The sequence below is a fragment of the Mesoplodon densirostris genome, chromosome 17 (assembly GCF_025265405.1).
Source record: "Mesoplodon densirostris isolate mMesDen1 chromosome 17, mMesDen1 primary haplotype, whole genome shotgun sequence".
Taxonomy (NCBI): Eukaryota; Metazoa; Chordata; class Mammalia; order Artiodactyla; family Ziphiidae; genus Mesoplodon; species Mesoplodon densirostris.
The window spans coordinates 11,992,929-12,014,431 of record NC_082677.1 but is presented as its reverse complement, the minus strand read 5'-3'; the positions used below and the strand labels follow the sequence as shown (position 1 = coordinate 12,014,431).

Sequence of the window (21,503 nt, the reverse complement as noted above, 5' to 3'; positions counted from 1 at the left end):
TGTCTCTGTCTCTTTGAGTTATTAGAACTAGCATTTAAACCTGCATTGAACTGGGGGTCATTCAAACCCTTTCAATTCTAACGCTGTATGCTTATAAAAATTCTATTTTAGTGAATTTCTTTGTTTCACTTGAAGCTGATTTCCAAGGAGATTTTAAATAGAGCATAGGGCTATAAAGAATGCACAGAAGTGTTGAGAACATGGATGATGATGGTGAGAATTTTGAGTTAGTCACTTCCAGAATTTGTAGAATGTGACCGTCAACTATTTTGAACAGGGAAGAGACTTGGCAACCAATAAGCATGGTTAAACCAAAGATGTACTTACTTAAGTACAGAGATAGCAACAGCTTTCTTTATCTTATTTAGCATTTCAACCTCAAAGAAATTTACTGTATTAAACTTTTTTCTGGGATATGAGGTTGGGAAGGGTTTTGGAAGGCCTTGTGATTTTCTTGTATTACTTACAACTGCTTTTTGAGCCCTACTCATCTTGTATCTTTGCTCTTCCTCAGAATCCTACTACTATAAATAAAAGTCAATTTTCAAATCAAGTTATATCCCTTGTGATAAAGGAGATAATATTGGTTTGTAAGTTTTTTAGGGAAAATTTTTTTTTTTAATCAAATCAGTGAAAATGCCTGGAGAAGTTCTAGAAAAATGGTAGAGCCAGAAAATGTCCATTAAATGACAATTTTTTTACATGGAGGGAACCTGCCGGTTGCTGATCAAGCTGCAGTAGTGTATCTTGGCCCTCTAATCCTTCGTGCTTTTCCTGTAATGTACCTATAGATACAGTCATGTAATTTGGAATACTCATACTCAGTGAGGTTAGAATATTTTAGTCCTGCTTGTATCTGTTATTCTTTATCAGTATATTTTAGAATCTTGACCAGTCATTGAATTTATGATGACCTTGACAATAAATTCTTTTGAAATAAACTATTCTGTGCCAAATACATAAGGTAAAATGCTTTGATATTTACTGCACCTTTGTATAAAGCTAGGGACTTAGAGAAGCATCCTTTGATTAGTGTATTGGTGCTTATTGTTTACGATTGCCTGACAATTTTCCTCTTAAATATATGGTATGATTTTCTCTTGTTTCTAGCTCCGAATCTCTGAGAAATGACATTGGGCTTGAGTTAAAGGCTCCGTTGTCAAATTTTGAGAAAAACAGAAAGATTTATCTTCCTCACTCAAGCAAGGAAAAACTGAGAAGGTGAATTTTGATACAGCCCCCTTTTTAGCATCGTTCCTTTGTAGGAAGAAATTGCTTCCATGAATTTCATAATTTTTTATAATACTGTCAAAAGTCGGTGTGAAACTAGTAAATCTGGCAGCTGGGGAAGATCTGGAACTGGTCCCTGTGATACACGCTACTCATCATTCATTTAGTCATTCAGCAAGTAGCTGTGAGTGTCTAATATGCCAGAATATGATTCGAGAACTGAGGTAAAAAATAAATTGTTGCCTTCAGGCAGGTCTTAGTCTAGTGCTTAGACAGACTTCTAAATAGGCTCTTAAATAGGAAATTATGTTTTAATAAATATCATGATAGAAAAGAACACACAGTAGGACACTAGGAAAGTTACCTAAGACAGAATGAGAAGGCAGAAAGGCTTTCTTGAGAAGACGATAACTAAATTGAGCTTTAAACAAAAATTGGTTTAGTTTGGTTTAGAAATCAGTGAAGGATGTTTCATATGGCAGGAGTAGCAGGTACAGAGGCCGGCAGTGTAAGAAAGTACAGTGAGTTTGTGGAACTGCAGGTATTTTCATAGAGTTGGCCATAAGGGTGCGAGTGGGAAGGGGCAAGAGATGAGAGGTAGTAGGTAAGGGCTGGGTGTGTCCTGTTAAGGAATTTGAATTTCATCCTGACCTGTTCATCCTGCACTAAAGGATTTTAGCAAAGGTGTGATATGATAAGATCTGTACCTTAGAATGAACACTTGAGCAGGATGTTAGGGGGTGAATTGAATCTGGAGGCCAGGGGAGTCTGTAATAAGAAATGATGAAATCCTGAACTGTGGTGTTAGAAATGGGATAGTGAGAAGTGAGCCAATTCTAAGTATATGAAAGAGGTAGAATCAGCGTGAATGTGGCTGAAGGAGAAGTCAGGTGTAACTTGCAAGTTGGTGGTGGAGCCGTCGACTGCCTGGGAGGTACAGTGGAATGCAGGCTGGGAGTGGGAGGTGAGTTTTGCTCTTGCTGAGTTTATGTGGAGCTTCCCAGTAAGGGATTGGCCCTTAGGTTCTAGAGAAGATCCAGGCTAGAAACAGGGATTTGAGAGCTATCAGGATACAGCATCTATTTGAAGCGGTGGATGCAGGATGGATATAATGACTTTGAAAAGCGTGTAGGGAAGAGACAAGTGGGGAAGAGGACCTTGGGGAAAACCTCAATATTTAAGGTCCAGGCAGCCGAGAAGAGATCAGGGGAAAAAGAGTCTCTAGGAAGATAAGAAGAAGACCAGGAGGGAGTGGTATTGAGGAGAACAGGGGAGGAGAGAGTTTCCTAAAGGAGGGAGTGTTCAGGAATATCGCATGACACAGAGATTAAGTAAGGGACGAGCTGACAGTTGACTGTGTTTAGCAAAACCTAAATGTCACTGACATTGGCAAAAACAATTCCCTGGGCATGGTTAGGGAAGAAGTGCCATTGCAGAAAGATGGAGAATGAAAGGTGGGAATGCAGATGAAAGGAAGGAGAAAAGGAGGGTGTGTGGTCTATAAAAGGGAGTTTAGGGGAAAATGAGAAACTCTGATAAGGCTGGGCCAGACTTGAATATGTTCATATTTATCTTCCAAAAGAAGACAGCTGGAAGAGAGACAGAGGTCTTAAAGATACTCATGTTTTGGTTATCTGTGGCTGCTTAAAAAATGAAACTGAAGTTTATTGGCTTGATACGTGGTTTTATGGGTTAGCAGTTTGAGCAGGACTCAGCTAGGCAATTCTGCCTATGTGACATTAACTGGGGTTACTTGGTAGCATTCAGCTGGAGGATGGTCTAGTCAGGAGGGTCTGGGGCCTTTGCAGGGATGGCTGGAAGGCTAAACGCAGCCGGGGCTCCCCAGCCTGCTAGTCTCAGGGTTGTCAGACTTCTTCCATGGCAGCCCAGGGCTCCTAGAGAGAGTATTCCAGGGGGCAGGAAGAGGAAGCTGCGCTCTCACACGGCCTGGGACCAGAAACTGGCCCAGTGCCACTTCTACCATGTGCTCTTGGTCAGAGCAGTCACAGAGCCTACCCGGGCCTAAGGGAAGGGTATATAGACCCCACCTCTCAATGGGAGGAACGTCCAAGAATTTTAGTTCCCTTCAGTCAGTGAGGGGCCCTGGCGATGGATTTACATCCCTGAGGAGGCAGAAGGCTTTGGCATCCAGAACCAGGTGGGAGGGCACCTCTTCTACTGAAACTGAAGAGACGGGGTTAAAGCTAAGTGTGGACAGAGATGAGTCTTTCTGTTTGTTTGTTTTTCTCGTGCCCTGTGTTCTCTGCCTTCCCCAGCCGCCCCCTTCTGGAGTGGTTGTCTTCTCCCAGCTGGTGCCTGGCCTGGACGTTTTTTTTGTTTTTGTTTTTTAACATCTTTATTGGAGTATAATTGCTTTACAGTGGTGTGTTAGTTTCTGCTTTATAACAAAGTGAATCAGCCATACCTATACATACATGATGCAAGAGGGAAAAGATGAGTCTTTTGATGGGGCCAGAAAGGAGGAGGAAGTTGATCAAGTTCTGCCAAATGGCCTCCATCGTCTGCTGCAGATTAGTGGGAAAGTGTTGTGGTTTGGGGCTTGATGAGATGGGCTGGTAGCTGGGCTTGTCTGGTCCAAAAGGCCTTCACTCATGTCTGCTGCTTTAGCCAAGAGGAGACTTAGGGCCTGCTGGCCAGGCTATCCTATAGAGTTCACTAATCTGCAGTGAAGTGAGAAAAATACAGTGCAATGAGTATTTTTAAAGCTATATTTTATATAACATATTCTAAGATTGTGTTTTCCATACTTTATTTGATGTTAAAATCATGGTGATATTAGTAAATGGTTACAACAAAATGTTATTGGGAGATGGTACCTTTCTTTCATTATTTTTCACGTCCGAATCGAATGTTGGCAATCTTTTATTGGTCCCCCAAAGTTCTGTGTTGTTTTTCTTTTTTAATTTTAGTGGTTGATGAAAACTAAAATCTGACAACCACTAGTCTAGAGGACTACAACGATGGTTTGGGGGGTGTCCTCCCCTGTTGCATTATTTAAAGGGCTAGAAATCTTTGTTTCCCAGAAAGAAAAGCTGTAACCAGGAACTGACCCCTCCACTTAGAGATTTGCTTGGGAGATACCAGAAAGTAACAATCCGTCCCTTATTACTTTATACCATTTCCTCTTCTTAACCCTTTTGATTATGCCTGTGAATCATAAAATAGATGCTTGTAGTCTATTTCTCTTCCTTTTTCTCCTCCTCCTCCCAATCAGCTGCTTTACTTATGGTTTTGCCTTTTTTGCTTTGTTTTGCTCTTTTTTGTTTTTAAGCAGCATAGGTAACATATTTGCTAATGTTGAGGAAATAATGATCCCAGCTGATAGTTTTGAATATTTGCATTTGGGAATTTCTTTTTAAAACAACTCTACCATCTCTGTTTTTTTTATTAGAACAGATTAATAAAAATTGGCTAATTCTAATATTCTTGATGAAATCCCTTTCATTACACATGTTTTAAATATATAAATATGTCTTTATCTTGGTAAGGTGTATACTTTGCAGTGATATACCCTCATTTTGTTTGTGTATCTGTGAGTCCAAAATCGTGGTGGTTTGATCATTTTCAGGATGTCACTCACTTGAAGTGAAAGTGAGTTTTGCTGTAGTTTCTCACAAATGAAGGCTTTTCCAGAGCTGGTCAAATCTTAGAAATTTAAGGAAGGTAGAATAGGAAGTTCTCAGAGGGTCTTAAGTCATATGTGGCCAAGAGACCTCTCTCTGTGAGTTCTTGATTGCTTGAGACACATTTGTACAGAGGAGAGACCAAGGATGTAGTTTGGACCAAGATCTTTGCCTTTAAATGCCATTCAGCCTCTTAGAATCACTTTTAGCTGGTTCTTTCCCTGATTTATTTGGACTGGGTCATAACCAAGCTGGCTTCTATGGTAGATGACAAAAACAAAACACATTTTTGCCTGTTGTTGCCTATTGCTGCTTCCATACACAAAGGAAAAAGAAAACGGCAGGACCCTGTGGGGCCTCTGAGCTGGGTATCCTACTTTTCTGAGCCAACATTAACATCCTTCAAAAAGGTTCTCTAACACCGTATACAAAAATAAACTCAAAACGGTTTAAAGGCCTAAATGTAAGACTGGATACTACAAAACTACTAGAGGAGAACATAGGCCGAACACTCTTTGTAAATCACATACATCACAGCATTAGTTTTTAGTAAATCACATAAATCACAGCATTAGTTTTTTGGGATCCGTCTCCTAGAGTAATGGAAATAAAAACAAAAATAAACAAATAGGACCTAATTAAACTTAAAAGCTTTTGCACAGCAAAGGAAACCATATACAAAATGAATAGACCACCTATGGACTGAGAGAAAATATTTGCAAATGATGCTACTGACAAGGGGTTAGTTTCCAAAATATACAAACAGCTCATACAGCTTAATATCAAAAAAACAAACAACCCAATCAAAAACTGGACAGAAGATCTAAATAGACATTTCTCCAAAGAAGACATAACAGATGGCCAGCGGGCACATGAAAAGATGCTCAACATCCCTAATTATTAGAGAAATTCAGATCAAAACTACAGTGAGGTATCACCTCACACCAGTCAGAGTGGCCGTCATTAAAAAGTTTATAAACAATAAATGCTGGAGAGGGCGTGGTGAAAAAAGAAACCCTCTTACACTGTCGGTGGGAATGTAAGTTGGTGCAGCCACTATGGAGAACAGTGTGGAGGTTCCAGCAATCCCATTCCTGGGCATATATCTGGAGAAAACTCTACTCTGAAAATATACATGCACGCCAGTGTTCGTAGCAGCACTATATACAATAGCCAAGACATACAAGCAACCTAAATTTCCATAATATAATTCACCACATTAAACACAATAAAGATGAATGGATAAAGAAGATGTGGTGTGTGTATGTGTGTGTGTGTGTGTGTGTGTGTGTGTGTGTGTGTGTGGTGGTGGTGGAATATTACTCAGCTATAAAAAAGAGTGAAATAATGCCATTTGCAGCAGCATGGATGGTCCTAGAGATTATCATATAAAGTGAAGTAAATCAGATAAAGACAGATATGATATTACTTATATGTGGAATCTAAAATAATGATACAAATGAACTTATTTACAAATCAGAAATAGACTCACAGGCTTAGAAAACAAACTTATGGTTACCAAAGGGGATAGTGGAGAGGGGGAGAGATAACTTAGGAGTTTGGGATTAACAAACTGTGTCTTCTTTTAGTCTAAAATTAGATGACAATATCAGATTAAAATATCTGTAACTGTTGGTTCTTTTAACTCAAATTTTAGGGGTTTTTTTTGGAGGTGGAGTAAAACAGGCTCTTCACTGTCTACAAAATTATTTATGAATTGCAAAAATTCTCTATGTTTTTCTCTGTATTACCATGTTTTTCTCCTGTACTCTTCCATTCATCTTGACTGCCACAATCAGACAGAAAGTACAAGAATACTTTGCTTTTGCACCTGTAGTGAAAACCTTAGCAGCAGACATAATCATTCCAGGCCTGTCAGATAAATACATACTTTTGGTATTTAAAATATTCAACTTATCAGAATGATATAATAATCACAAGTAGCGAATGATTATGTATTTGAAGCAAAAATTCACAAAATTAAAGGGACAGATATTGTATTTGAAGCAAATATTCACAAAATTAAAGGGACATATTGACAAGCATTGTTGGAGATTTCACATCCCTCTCTCAGCAATTGATACAACAGCTGGACACCAAAAATCCGTCAGATATAGAAGGTGTGAGCCCTGTTAACCAGCTTGATCTGGTAGATGTTTGTAACACACCATACCCAGCACAGCAGCGGAATACCCATTCTTTTCAAAGGCATATGGTACATTCACTTAGATAAACTGTATGTCGGGGGGTATAGTACATTTCAATACGTTTAAAAAAGTTGAATTCACAAGGAGTATGTTCCTTGACTACAATTAAGTTAAATTAGAAGCCAATAAGAATTTGATATAAAGAAAACCCTCAAATATCTGGAAATTTAAGAACACAGTCCTAAATAATCCATGGGTAAAAGAAAATAATCACAAGAAAAATTAGAAAATATTGCAAATTGAATGATTATGATAGTAGAATATTTCAAAATCTGTGAGATGCAGTTAAAGCAAAGCTTATGGCAAACATTAATGGCTTTATTTTTTTAAAGTCTTTATTGATTTTGTTACAATATTGCTTCTGTCTTATGTTTGGTTTTTCGGCTGCAAGGCATGTGGGGTCTTAGTTCCCCGACCAGGGATTGAACCCGCACCCCCTGCTTTGGGAGTCAAAGTCTTAACCACTGGACTGCCAGGGATGTCCCAACACTAGGGCTTTAAATGCTTATATTAGGAAAGGCAAAAGATCTAAAAATCAATGACCTAAGGGTCCATTTTAAGGGGCTAGAAAAAGTAAAATGAAGTAAATCCAAAGTAAACAGAAAGGGGAGGGAGGCGGGCAGGTGAGGAGAGAGAGAAAACATTTTACCAATATCATGAATGAAAGAGGAATTACCTCTACATATCCAATAAACATATAATATAAAAGGGTATATTTTAAATAATTTTATGCCAATAAGTTCAACAACTTAGGTGAAATGGACAAATTTTTGAAAAACACAATTTACCAAAATTGATACTAGATGAAGCAGAAGACCTGAATAGCCCTCTATGTTAAAGAAATTGAACTTAACTAAAAAGCAGAAAAGTACCAAAGAGAAGACGCCAAACTCAGATGGTTTTACTGATGAATTCTGTGAAAGATCTAAAGAAGAGGTAATACCAGTCTTAATTTTACAGAAAATGGAGGGAGAACAGTTCCTAACCCATTTCATGATGCCAACATAACCCTAAACCTGATAAAGATATTATAAAAAAAGAAAATTACAGACCAGTATCTCTCATGAACAGAGACATAAAAATACTTAACATAATTTTAACAAATTGAATGAAGTAATAGATAAAGGTATAATGTGTCGTGACCACACTGGGTTTATCCTAGAAAAGCAAAGCTGATGTAACATTCAAAAATCAATCGATATAATTCACCACATTAAACACAGTGAAGGAGAAAACAATAGATTAACAGATTCTGAAAACTTATTTGACAACATAAGATTAAAAGACAAATAAAAAACCAACCTTCCAGCAAAATAGGTATGGAAGAGAATTTCCTGAATCTGTTAAAGGGCATCTATGAAAAACCTATAGCTAACATTGTACTTAATGATGAGATTTTGACCATTTGTTCCTTAAAAAGATCTGGAACAAAGTAAGGTTGCCTATTCTTAGAAAGAAACAAAACTCTCTTATTTATAGATGGCATGATTGTTTATGTATAAAGTCCTAAGATACCTACAAAATAACTACTAGAACCAAAAGATGAATATAGCAAGGTCATAGGATATAAGGTCAGTGTACAAAAATCAATTGTATTTTTCTATATTAGCAGTGAACAATTGGAAAATGAAAAATAATAATTATATTGAAAATAGAGTTAAAAAGCCTTAGAATACTTAGGAACAAAAATATATAAAAGACATAATATCTGTACAGTGGTCACTCAAAATATTGCAGTGATAAACTAAAGAAAAACTAAATCATGCATTATACATAATTATGAATTAAAAGATTTATATTATTAAGATGTCAGTTCTTGGGAATTCCCTGGTGGGGCAGTGGTTAAGAATCTGCCTGCCAATGCAGGGGACAGGTCTGATCCCTGGTCCAGGGAGATCCTGCATGCCGTGGAGCAACTAAGCCCGTGCACCACACCTACTGAGCCTGTGCTGTAGAGCCCGCGAGCCACAACTACTGAGCCTGCAGGCCTAGAGCCCATGCTCCACAGCAAGGGAAGCCACCACAATGAGAAGCACGTGCATGGCAACAAAGATTAGCCCCTGCTTGCCGAAACTAGAGAAAGCCTGTGTGCAGCAAAGGTCCAATGCAGCCAAAAAATAAATAAAATAATTAAATTTACTGAAAAAAAAGAAAAAAGATGTCAGCTCTCGCTAAATTGAAATATAACTTTATTTAAATCTAAACAATAATTCAAATAGACTTTTTTGGGTAAAAATTGACAGTCTAATTCAAAACTGTGGAAAGGACTGTAAATATAAAAGGACTTAGAATAAAGCAATCCTGAAAAAGTACAACAAAGTTGGAGCACTTAAGCTATCTGACTTCAGGATTTAGCATACAGCTACATTAATCAGCATTTTACTAACATGAAGGTTGACCAGTAGATAATAAAACACAATAGCCCACACATTACAGTCACTTGATTTTCAACAAATCACCAGGGCAAACAACTTGGGAAACAAAAGTCTTTTCTATAAATGGTGCTGGAACAACAGGATATCCATATGAAAAAACAATGAAACTTGACCCCTTCCTCATACCATATAAAAATTAATTCAACATGAAGTATAGACAGGGCTATCGTATAAAGCTAAAACTATAAAGCTTCTAGAATAGGACTGTTCAGTAGAACTTTCTGCAGTGTTAGAAATGGCCTATATCTGCTGTCCAGTAAGGTAGCTGCTAGTCATATTATTGAGTATTTGAAATGTGGGTATTGCGACTTAGGAAATGAATTCAAATTTTTGTTTAATTTTTAATTAATTCATATTTAAATAGACTCGTGGCTTATGGCTACTGTACTGAACACTACAGTTCTAGAAGAAAGCATAGGAGAATGTTTTCGCTAGCTGAGGGTAGGCGGCTGTACCTTATGACACAGAAAGCAATAACTATAACAGAAAGAGTAGATGAATTAGACTCATCAAAATTTACAGCTTTTTCTTTCATAAGACACCACTAAGAAAATAAATAGGCAAACTACAGACTGGGAGAAAATATTTGCAAAACAAATATATTGACAAAATACTGATATTAGGATATACAAAGAACTCTTAAAGTTCAATAATAGAGAGAACTACAGTCCAATTAAAATGGAGGTAAAGTATTCAAACAAACACTTCACAAAGGAAAGTAATACACAAGCCCAATAAGCAGCAGAAAAAATGCTCAACATACTTTGTTGTCATGGAAATGCACATTAAAGCATGAGATACTACCACATATACCGCTGAAAGGCCAATATTTTAAAATTAAAACTGACAGTATTAAATGCTATCCAAGATGTGGAACAACAGGAATTCTCATACATTGATGGTGGGAGGGTAAATTGGTACTCTTTGGGGGAAAGTTCTGCTAGTTTCTTCTAAATTTGTAAAATAACCCTTCAATTCTATTCCTAGACATTTACCTAAGAGAAATAAAAACATACGTTCACAAAAAGATGTACAGAAGATCTTGCAGTTTTATTCATAATGATAAAAATAAGAAACAGCCAAAGTGCAGATCGATAAGAGAATGGATAAATAAGCTGTGGCATATTTATACTACGGAATACTATTACTCAATAAAAAGGAAAAAAAGCAGCCCCATGGATAAATCTCAAAAACATTATGCAAGTGAAAGAAACCTTACATAAAAGGACACGTGCTGTGAGATTTGATTTATACGTAGTTTAAGGAGAGACGAGTAATGTGAGATAGAAAAATATCAGAAATGTGGTTGCCTCTTATGGGGGATGAGACTGACCAAGATGGAACATAAGGAACTTTCTGGGGTTATGAGAATGTTCATTAGGTAGTTTGTGTCACATAGTTTTGTACGTTTGTCAAAACTCATAGAATGGTACCCTTAAGATTGGTGCATTTTATTTTTTGTAACTTTTACCCGAAAATAAAATAATTTGAACTGTAGCTATATATTTAGGGGTTTAGTGTACTGAAGTCTACAACTTACCTTGAAATGCTTCAGTGCAATAAAATAGGTTGATGTATATGGCCAGTGGGATGATTCATATATGACAAAGCATAGACAGTAAGTGTTCACCATAGACTCTAGGTAGTGGGTATATAAGTGTTCCCTGTACAAATTCTTAATTCTTTCAACTTTTCAGAATTATGAAATCTTAATTCTGTCCATCTTCCTGTATGTTTGAACATTTTCCTAATGAATGTTGGAAAAATGTTTAATATGATCTTTCATTATAAAAATGATATATGCCCCACAAAGATATTTGGAAAATGTAGAAAATTAAAGGAAGAAATAATATTTTCTATAGCCCAACTATCCAGATTACTTCACGCTTTTGCTTTGTCTTTTTTTTTTTGCCTTATTTTTTCCTTAATGGCTATGATCATATTTTACATGCTGTCCTATATCTTATACTTGTCTCCTATAGAAATATCCTATTTTTCCCCAGTAAGCTTTATAACATACTTCCACTGCCAGATAGTATTCTACTGAGCTTACTTAAGCATCCACTTATTTTGTGTGTTTAAATTGTTTTTCCTGTTTTACTGATAGACTAATGGATGTCATTTTACAGGAAGTTTGTTCTGTGTTTGAGATCCTTGTAAGTGAAAGTACCGTGTGGAAGGGTATATGAAGTTTCAGAGCCCATCATACACATGTCAAATTGTTGACTCTTCTATCCCTTTTACAGAGTGATGCCTGAGACATCTCCACAGAACCCCCAAAGCTCCTCAAAGCCCAATTAAAATACCACCCACTGATCTGGAATATTTGAGTTATTCACTGGCTATGTGACAAAGTGGATTTTTAAAAATCCATATACTTGGGCTTCCCTGGTGGCGCAGTGGTTGAGAGTCCGCCTGCCGATGCAGGGGACACGGGTTCGTGCCCCGATCCCGGAAGATCCCACATGCCGCGGAGCGGCTGGGCCCGCGAGCCATGGCCGCGGAGCCTGTGTGTCCGGAGCCTGTGCTCCGCAACGGGAGAGGCCACAGCAGTGAGAGGCCCGCATACAGCAAAAAAAAAAAAAAAAAAAAAAAAAAAAAAAAAAAAAATCCATATACTTTTGTCATTCTAAGGTTCAGAGAGGTTTAGTAACTTGCCAGAGGTCCCAGCTAGTAATGGGCAGAGCCACCCTTTGAGCCCATACATGTAAAGGCAGTATTCAGAGCAAAACATGCTTAAGAATGCTTATTAACTGAACACACGGATAACTGAAGGTCACAAAGGCTGAGATCAATTTAGAGTTACATTTCCTATGTATTTCCCTTCAGAACTGTGGAAGACTTAGGTTAGTTTCTTTCTGATATGAGCCTGGATGACGTTCTCATTTGCATATTGGTTTATTTGTTCTGTCCATCTACCTACCTCACGTAAAGGAAGCAGGCTTCTGCTTTTCCTTTGGCTCAGAACACAGGTGAAGCCCATGTATTCTAAGTTGCTAATTGTGTATTATTGGAAATGTGGTCCAGGTCAGAGTGACATGAATATCCTGAGGACTGTTTGCCTTCCAAGCTTCTAGTGTGAATCACAAAAGGATTTATGTGTATGGTGTGTGATCCTCTCCTCTGAGGGGTGCGTGCCTGTAGGTTTCCATAGGCAGCAGGGGTGTTCTCTGGCGTCCTCAGCGTCTGGGCCTCCTGCACACTCACGGGGAAGAGTGAGCTGGGCTGCCATCAGCACAGACACTGTACTCGACAGCAGTGTGAGCCGTGCCCCAGAAAGCTGTGATTCCAGGGGCTGTGGAGACTGCTGGCTTGTGGGGACATGGGCCTCCTCTAAAACGGAGACTAGAGAGGCAGGGGCCGGTTCCTTTATAAACAAACCGAGAGGAGGGATTGGTTGTCCTTGTGCACAAGGAAGAAAACAGACTAATTTTTCCTTATTTATTACACTTCTCTGCTCAGAGAACGAATCAAGTATTGCTGTGAGCAGCTGCGTACCCTGTTGCCGTATGTAAAGGGGAGAAAGAATGATGCAGCTTCCATTCTCGAGGCAACAGTTGACTACATGAAGTATGTCCGGGACAGAATCCCTCTAGCCGTCATGGGCCAGGTAGTCGACTCTCAAGTCCTTGAATTTTATTCTCGCAGACAGTGCTTTAATGCTACAGTTTTATTTCTTTTATTTTTTATAGTTAGAAATGTGTGTGTGTGTGTGTATACGAAAAAAATCTATAGCTAGAGCTATCTAAGTGGATCTCAATCTCTTTCTCTCTTCATTTCTTAGATTACAGAATTACTTCAGAGCAATAGCAGGTTTTGTAAGATACAACAAATGCCCATCCAGCTATCCGCCCCAGGCACGATTATGGCACAAAGGTATGATCATCTGAATCTTGTGAATCTGAGGTGGCCTTGTTATTTTCCACTGGTACTAATGCTAGAAATGAGACAGGCACTGAACCCACCCATAATGAGAACTAAATGGTACTGATGAACCTAGTTGCAGGGCAGGAATAAAGAGGTAGACATAGAGAATGGACTTGATGACGTGGGCTGGGAGGGCGAAGCTGGGGCAAAGTGAGAGTAGCATCGATGTATATACACACTGAATGTAAAATAGTTGGCTGGTGGGAAGCAGCTGCATAGCACAGGGAGATCAGCTCGGTGCTTTGTGATGACCTAGAGGGGTGGGATAGGGAGGGTGGGAGGGAGGCTCAAGAGGGAGGGGTTATGGGGACATATGTATGCACATGGCTGATTCACTTTGTTGTGCAACAGAAACTAACACGGTATTGTGAAGCAATTATATTCCAGTAAAGATCTATTAAAAAAAAAGAATCAGTAAACTTTTCCCATTGCTGATGTGTATCATTTAATTACAGTGATAAAATATGTAATATTCTCAGGCCCATGATCCTTTCATCATTTGACCCACTCTTTCTTCTTTTGTTGTTTCCTAAAATGGGGCTTTACGAGTAGTGCCTGTGGTGATTGACAATGCAGTCAGGATGCGATAGATTCTAGCATTCCTCTGTCACCAGGGCAGTCCAGCCCCATTTTCAGGTGGGAGTCCTTAAAGACATTTCTAGTATAACAGGTGACGTGCCAAATGAATGCTTCCTTATTTAAATTGATTAGAATGTGTACACCAAGAAAAACTCTAAAGGAAAAGTAAACCATTCCTCCATATCCTAAAGAACCATCGTGAGTCCTCTTCTACAGTTTGTTCTTATATTTAATCCAGAGCGTAGGCTCTGTCTGTGCTTTTTATTTATTTTTTTTATTTTTTATTTTTTTTTCCTTTTTGCGGTATGCGGGCCTCTCACTGTTGTGGCCTCTCCCGTTGCGGAGCACAGGCTCCGGATGCGCAGGCCCAGCGGCCATGGCTCATGGGCCCAGCCGCTCCGCGGCATATGGGATCCTCCCAGATCGGGGCACGAACCCGTATCCCCTGCATCGGCAGGCGGACTCTCAACCACTGTGCCACCAGGGAGGCCCTGTCTGTGCTTTTTAGAACTTGAATGTAAGAAGAGCAGTTCAACTCAGCAATGTTCATATCATCTTCCCTGAGAAATGCCTAAGGAATGTTTTGTTTCTTTAAGAGAAAACAGTGTGTTGACAAGCACTTATTCACCTGTGAGAGGGATCAGATTCCTGGCTAATAAGCGCTTGAACATGTACTCTGTTCCTGCCTCCGGGGCTCCCTTGGATGAAGCTGTGAGAGGTGAGCTCCGCCCACCGCCCTGTGCGGCCGGCTGTAGTGTGCATGGGCCTGCCTGTGTGTCCTGCTCACCCTGGGTCTTCTGTGCAGGCACTGCCGTAACCAGGGGATGGAGCATAGCTGGAAGATCACACCCTGAATCCTTTGGTGCTGTCTGCTTGAAAGACACGGCTGGTCACTGGCATTTAAATAGTGTTACCCCAGAAAGTGGGCTGAAATTGGACTCTCATTACCAGAAATCTCATCTTAATGATAGATGATGAGCACACTGATGACTGTGTATTATTGAACAGAATCTAAAGGGAGGGAAGTATTCATATTAATTCAGTGCTAACAGTGTACAGGCAGACCTCAGAAATATCATGAGTCCTGTTCCAGACCACTGCAATAAAGCGAATATCGCAATAGAGTCACACATATTTTGGTTTCTCAGTGCATATAAAAGTTATGTTTACACTCTATCGTAGTCTAGTAAGTATGCAATACATATGTCTCAAATATTAATGTCCATGCCTTGATTTTAAAATATGTTATTGCTTTAAAATGCTAGCCGTCATCTGAGCCTCCAGCAAGTAGTAGTTGCGACATCAAAGATCACTGATCACAGATCACCGTAACAAATACGCTGATAATGAAAAGGTTTAAGATGTTGTGGGAATTAGCAACATGTGACACAGAGACATTAAGGGAGCAAATGCTGTTGGAAAAACGGCACCAATAGACTTACTTGATGTAGGGTTGCCACACACCTTCAGTTTGTAAAAAACAGAGTGTCTGCAAAGTGCAATAAAACAAGGTCTGCCTGTACTAAGCATTTAACGTAGTAATTGATTTACCTCCTTTGTGTCTTTGCTTAATTGTCACCTTCTCAGTGAGTCTTTCTCAACCACCCAGTTAAAACCGCACACTCCTTCCCAGCATCACATAATACGTGGGACTCCTTATCCACTCTCTCTGCTATATTTTTCTTCATAGCACTGTTCTCCTTCTAATATTCTTTTCTTGCCTATTTTTTTATTGCCTGTCTTCTGCCACTAGAATATCAACTCCACAAGGACAGGGATTTTTTTTTTTTTTTTTTTTGCCTCTTTTGTTCATTGCTGTATTTCTAGTACCTAGAACAATGACCAGCTCACAGTAGGTGATCAAGAAACATTCATTATGTGAATATTCCATTGTGAATATTCAGTGTTTACCCACTGGGAGGCATTTTTGTTATTTGTATTATAAAGTCTAGGCATGCCCATGTGCTTGTACAAATAAGAAGATGGAAAAAAAGCAGAGCCAGAGTAAAAGAACACAGCTGCCAGTTTGTGACTTTTAGTACATATTCCCAAAGGTTATTCTTCACTGAGAAGCCAGTAAGTTATGGAGCATGTAACCTGCGTGTTAGGTGCTGATGACCAGAGGCCCTCCCATCTCCTCCCCCTGCCTGAGTCTGAGGTCACCTTTCTACTGGTTTCCTCGAAGGGATTCCACTGCCTCATGTCAGCACCTCCCTGTGCTGGGAATGCCCTTTCCCACGCTCTGCCTGGCTCACCCCCAGTCATCGCTTAGTTCTCAGCTTAAATGTTTCTGCCTCAAAGATGGGGACACGAGGACAGACAAGGTGCAGTTCTTGTTCTTAGGGAGCTTGCAGATTAGCAGCAGACAGGGTCATAAAGCAAAATATGATTCGTGTGTTACTTTAAGTGCTGTCGTCGAGGTACCGTGCACATTATGAGGACATAGTGGAAACAACGGGAACAAACGAGGTTACAGGGGATGGTGTCTAAAGTCAGAAGAGAAAGGGTTGGGCTTCCCTGGTGGCGCAGTGGTTGAGAGCCCGCCTGCCGATGCAGGGGACACGGGTTCGTGCCCCGGTCTGGGAAGATCCCACGTGCCGCGGAGCGGCTGGGCCCGTGAGCCATGGTCACTGAGCCTGTGCGTCCGGAGGCTGTGTTCCGCAACGGGAGAGGCCACAACAGTGAGAGGCCCGCGTACCGAAAAAAAAAAAAAAAAAAGAGAGAAAGGGTCTCCAAATAGGACACTGCCCTCCTTGTTCATGTAATCAACCTCAGGGTATTTATTCGTCAATTTAGACTTTTTTCCTGACTTAGGGGAGAGGGAAGGAGAATAGAAAAAAAGTAGCCATGAGCCATGGTTAATCTACTTAAAGTAGCTATGGCTGAATGTCACAAAGTGATTAAATCAGCCCAGATTAAATCAGATAGGGGTCGGGCCACAGGTGTATGCCTGTCAGTGTTACTTCTTGTACACACAGTACTTCTGCATTTTCACTATTCATATCCTGCAGAAACTCTGAAACACTCTTGTGATGGTAGTGAGTTCAGGCCTTTCTGTGCCCCAGGATCTCTTGGTTTTGCATCACCTAAAATGACTGTTCTTGGGAAGAAACAAATCCACTAGGACCATAGGCTTATGTCAGGTTCAGACTGGACAAGACCTTGAAGGTCACTGAATCAAAACCCCTACTTCGATTTTATTTATATACATTTTTCCGTTTGAAAAGCAGTATTAGTCCTTTACTAAAACCCAGCTGAGATAATAACTGTATTCATTTTTAAACATATTCCCTTCAAGTCTTTTTCTATATATTTTTTTCTATGGTAATACTACAGTAGTAATCATATTGGATCTCCAATTTTGTCTCTGGCTTTTTTACTTAACATTGTGTCCTGTACACTTGAATTTTGTATTATGCAGCCCTCAGCACCATTGTAATGGTTTTAGTAGTTTTATCAAACGATTTATAGAATAGTTTTCGTAGTCGGCCTCCTGTGGCTGCATTTAGTGTTTGCAGTTTTGTGGAGAGAGTGATTTTATGCATAATATGATAGTAGATATTTCCCTATACATTTTTCTATATTTTGGACTTTTCCTTGGCCTGGATACCTGGAAGTGAGTGACGAGTGAGTTAGGGAATGTGAGCACATGCACAGCTGGTCATGCATGTTGCCAAATGGTTTTTGAAAGAGGACTGGAATAGTTGAAATCAGTTAAGTCTTTCAGATTTCACTTTCACCACCTAGACCAGTAAATTGAAGGCTGGAGAAGTTAAGTGGCCACCTGAAGTCCCCTGGTTTCTGTGCTAAATCTGACCTGTAACCCAGAAGTGCTGATATTGGTCAACATTAGACTTCATCAGGCTGCCTTTACTTGTCCTTTTTCACAAGTCTCTGTACAGTTTTGCCGAAATGATTTTTCACAAATATTCCAGATACATTTGTATTTAAAGTAGACATAAAGTTATGTTCCTTTACCTTTATTACTATCAGTATCCAGAAGAAAATAAATAGGTGTTCAGGGAATTTGCTGGCAGTCCAGTGGTTTGGACTCCATGCTTCTACTGCAGGGGGCATGAGCTTGATCCCTGGTCAGGGAGATCCCTCAAGCCACACAGTGCGGCCAGAAAATTTAAAAACAAAAAAAGCTATTCCCAATATTGAGATTACATTGTTAACATTCATTATATATTAAAAACTTTTTTCTGCCTTCTAGTTACTGCACAGAATATAGCTATATAACAATATAACCCACTTCACTGATAGAAAATCAGTGACCAAACTTTATTTGTGGCTGAATGGAGTTCTTCTTTCCAGCATTCTCCCTTGCTTCATAGGGATGGTCACAGTTTCCATAATGGCGAGACATGCGCACGCACACACAGTGGCATAGAGGTATGATGCTTCTCTAAAATCTGTCTTTTAATGACATGTGAACACTAATTTATAGTGTGTGTATCGCACTAAATGCCACTACCAGAAAGTTCACTTTGTTTTTACATCAGCATTTGACTATAGCAGTAGTCTAAGTTTGTACCATGAGGAAGTGAAATAGAGGGCAATGTATTTCAAATATAGTAGTTCAGGGTTACTGATTTGCATCTACTGATGGATATTTGCTTTCTTTTTATTAAAGGTCAGTCGAGCTCTGCGTCAGAGAACACTATTGGTGCCGCGTGTAAAACCCGAATCCCCAGCACAGCTCTCTCTCTGAATTCCTTCCGTGCCGTCAGATACTATTCTAAAGTCGTCCCTTCCTATGATGCCGCTGCCGTAACAAATCAGAACATTTCGGTACATTTTCCAACAGCTGTGCCCAAAGTCTCGAAGTTTCTTCCTCAGCACTGCAATTCTGTGTTGGGCCAGGCGTGCACAACACACCCCAACTGTCTGGTAAGTCTTCTGGGGTCTGTGGGTCAGGCTGGGCTCCTTCATCCCAGCCAGCAGGGGCCCCTGGCCTGCGTTTTGTTGTTCATGCTCTGGTTAGAAACCTCATCGCCTGGCACCAGGGGAGTCAGCCCAGGCTCTGGCTCCCCGTGCCGCCCCACTGCTCTCTCCATGTCCAGAGTTGGTGAATCTGGACGTGGCTCCGCTGCTATGACTGGAAGTGACCAGGCGGAACCTAATCTCCTCTAGAGCCCCTCCTCGCTCCCCCAGCCCGACCCCGCTTTCTACGATGCCACCTCCCATTCCACCAGCCGCACCCTCCACTGGCCCTGTGGCTCGCTGCTGATTTATCTCTTAGGCCGGCACCAGTCACTCACACTCTATGACAGCCTGTTCTTGTAACACCAACCAGGCCGATTTCAGATCCCAGGTGTCCTCATAGCACAGATACTTATTGAGCACCCACTGTGTTCTAGCATTGTGCTAACCACCGGGAATGTAGTATCTAAAGATAGACCACAATCCCTGCCCTCATGAAGTCTGAGTCTCACAGGGGAGTGGGCATAGAAGCAAGCAGTCGTGCTGCGCATTAGAGCGCACAGGAGGAGACCCTCGTGTCTATAGGGTAATACGGGTGTGGGCAAGGATTGGGACTGCTTACCCCTGGAGGAAGTACTGTGTAAGCTGAGATCCAAAGAGTAAGAATTAGCCCAGTGGAGAGGTTAGGAGTTGGGAGTGAGGAAGGGAAAAGCATTCCAGGCAGATGGATCAGCATATAGAAACAGTGGTATCTTCATTTTTGGGAAGAATTGTCCAATTCTAGAGGAAGACCTGAACTTGACTGGCCTGCTTAAAATGGACTCTGATAGCCTTAATATAATTATTGATACTTTTGCATACTAATAATAGTTACCATGTTTTGAGCACTCAATAAGTAATGTGCCAGATACCCTACGTACTTAATGTGGGTGATCTAATGAATCTTTGACACAGTCATTGAGGTAGGGACCGTTATTTCCATATGACATCTATAAAGTGGGAATAATAGTGACTTTCCCAAAAAACATTTATGAGAAAAATGTTTGAAAGAGCATTAGAAAGAAATTTTAAAATATGAAGTATCTACAGATACAATACTGTTACTAATGGTCATTAGTATACCAGCAGGAAAACCAGAGTAAATGAAAAAAAAAAGATTGCAATATTATTTTTTTTAATTGTGACCTACCCTTACTCTATATAGTTTTTTTGGAGAATTGTTACAACCATATATAATTACTTTTAGTAACTATGAATAATACCTATTTTAAACCCTGTAGTGTATTCACCCAAAGAGTTCATGGTTTTACAAATTATTTCCTATTGCTTGAGGACATAGAAAATGTATTTGTGGCATTATGAGTAAGAACAGGCCAGGATTCAATTAATGTGGTTTTTTTTTTTTTTTTTTCACCTTTGCAGCAACAGTTTTGGGCGTATTAATAGCACATGTTTGAAATTCACACTCTAGACCACCTATTGGGTGCCGTTTGACAATACGGGAAGAATGGAACAAAGAGTGATCTTGAAAGCTACACCCAGAGACCTAATATCAAAAAGGTTTACATTGTATGGCTTCTGATAAATGTGCTAAAAGCTTCTGCAGTCAGAAAGACAGGCAGCAAAAGTGCTAGCCATAGGTTTTTACTTATCTTCACACATACTTGGATCTCCCCCAACCCAGGTGCTACAAGAACAAATGGCCTAGGTGACCTAGACTCTTTTTTTTTTTCTTTCCTCAAAAAATATTCCACAATTTATGCAAAAGGTACATGATAAAGAAGACCCACGTAGACTCGGTAGAGTGCATTGGTGTCGCTAAGTACAGGTATTGCAACTTGATTCTTATTTTTAGTATCACTGTGAATTACTGTCACTTATTTCTAGGTGGTATCTTTTCCACATTTGACATTTTAGAGAGCTTCCTTCGTTATTCACTATTCAAACTCAGATACCATAGTTCGAGAGAGGCGTTTACCTCCTCACTTGACTACTAATGAATAAATTGACATGTTTGTTTTTGCATTTCACCATCCCTTGAGTGAAATGATAGCTAATAGGTAAATTTTTCTTTCTGGCTCTTTAGTTACAGACCTCCAGGTCTTTCTTTGTTTTTCATCTCCTTCTCCCTATGGGTATCAGAAAAGATTGTTGAAAATAAGGGGAGAAAAATGTTTGTTTTATATTTCACTAAAGTGTTCTTATGCATAATATAAGTATTATTGTTAAACAAAATATTCAGTTCTGACCCTCAAAATGGTAACCCATTTTTGTTCTGTTTAATAAATATGTGTTTCCTCTTTTAGTAGTACTGTGTAGGGACTTTAATTTTACTAGATTTTTGAGGAGTTGGAAAATTACTTTCGGCATAGCTAAATTTTCATGTTAAATTGTATAACTTTTCTTTGAGGATGGCATGGCGATGGAATTTGTAGATGTTTGACAAACTTGATAAAGGAACTAGAAGTTTCCAACTAAGATTCTATGCTTATTATTATAAATGTGTGCTCGACTCTTGCCTTTGGGGGTAGTAACGGCTTTGACATTGTAGGAGA

General features: G+C 39.6%; 1 protein-coding gene across 2 annotated transcripts in view; it reads left to right on the top strand.

The window, feature by feature from the left end:
- The window catches only part of LOC132477540 (spermatogenesis- and oogenesis-specific basic helix-loop-helix-containing protein 2-like), a 78,318-nt gene extending 57,117 nt beyond the window's left edge, over window positions 1-21,201 (top strand). For both annotated transcript variants that reach the window (XM_060079939.1, XM_060079940.1), the window contains 6 exons: window positions 1,111-1,221; window positions 12,979-13,126; window positions 13,301-13,392; window positions 14,619-14,740; window positions 18,659-18,915; window positions 20,371-21,201. In XM_060079939.1, the coding sequence (XP_059935922.1) occupies window positions 1,111-1,221; window positions 12,979-13,126; window positions 13,301-13,392; window positions 14,619-14,740; window positions 18,659-18,915; window positions 20,371-20,391 (751 nt within the window). In that variant the 3' untranslated portion in view covers window positions 20,392-21,201. The remainder of the gene's footprint in view (window positions 1-1,110; window positions 1,222-12,978; window positions 13,127-13,300; window positions 13,393-14,618; window positions 14,741-18,658; window positions 18,916-20,370) is intronic.
- The last annotated feature ends 302 nt before the right edge of the window (window positions 21,202-21,503 follow it).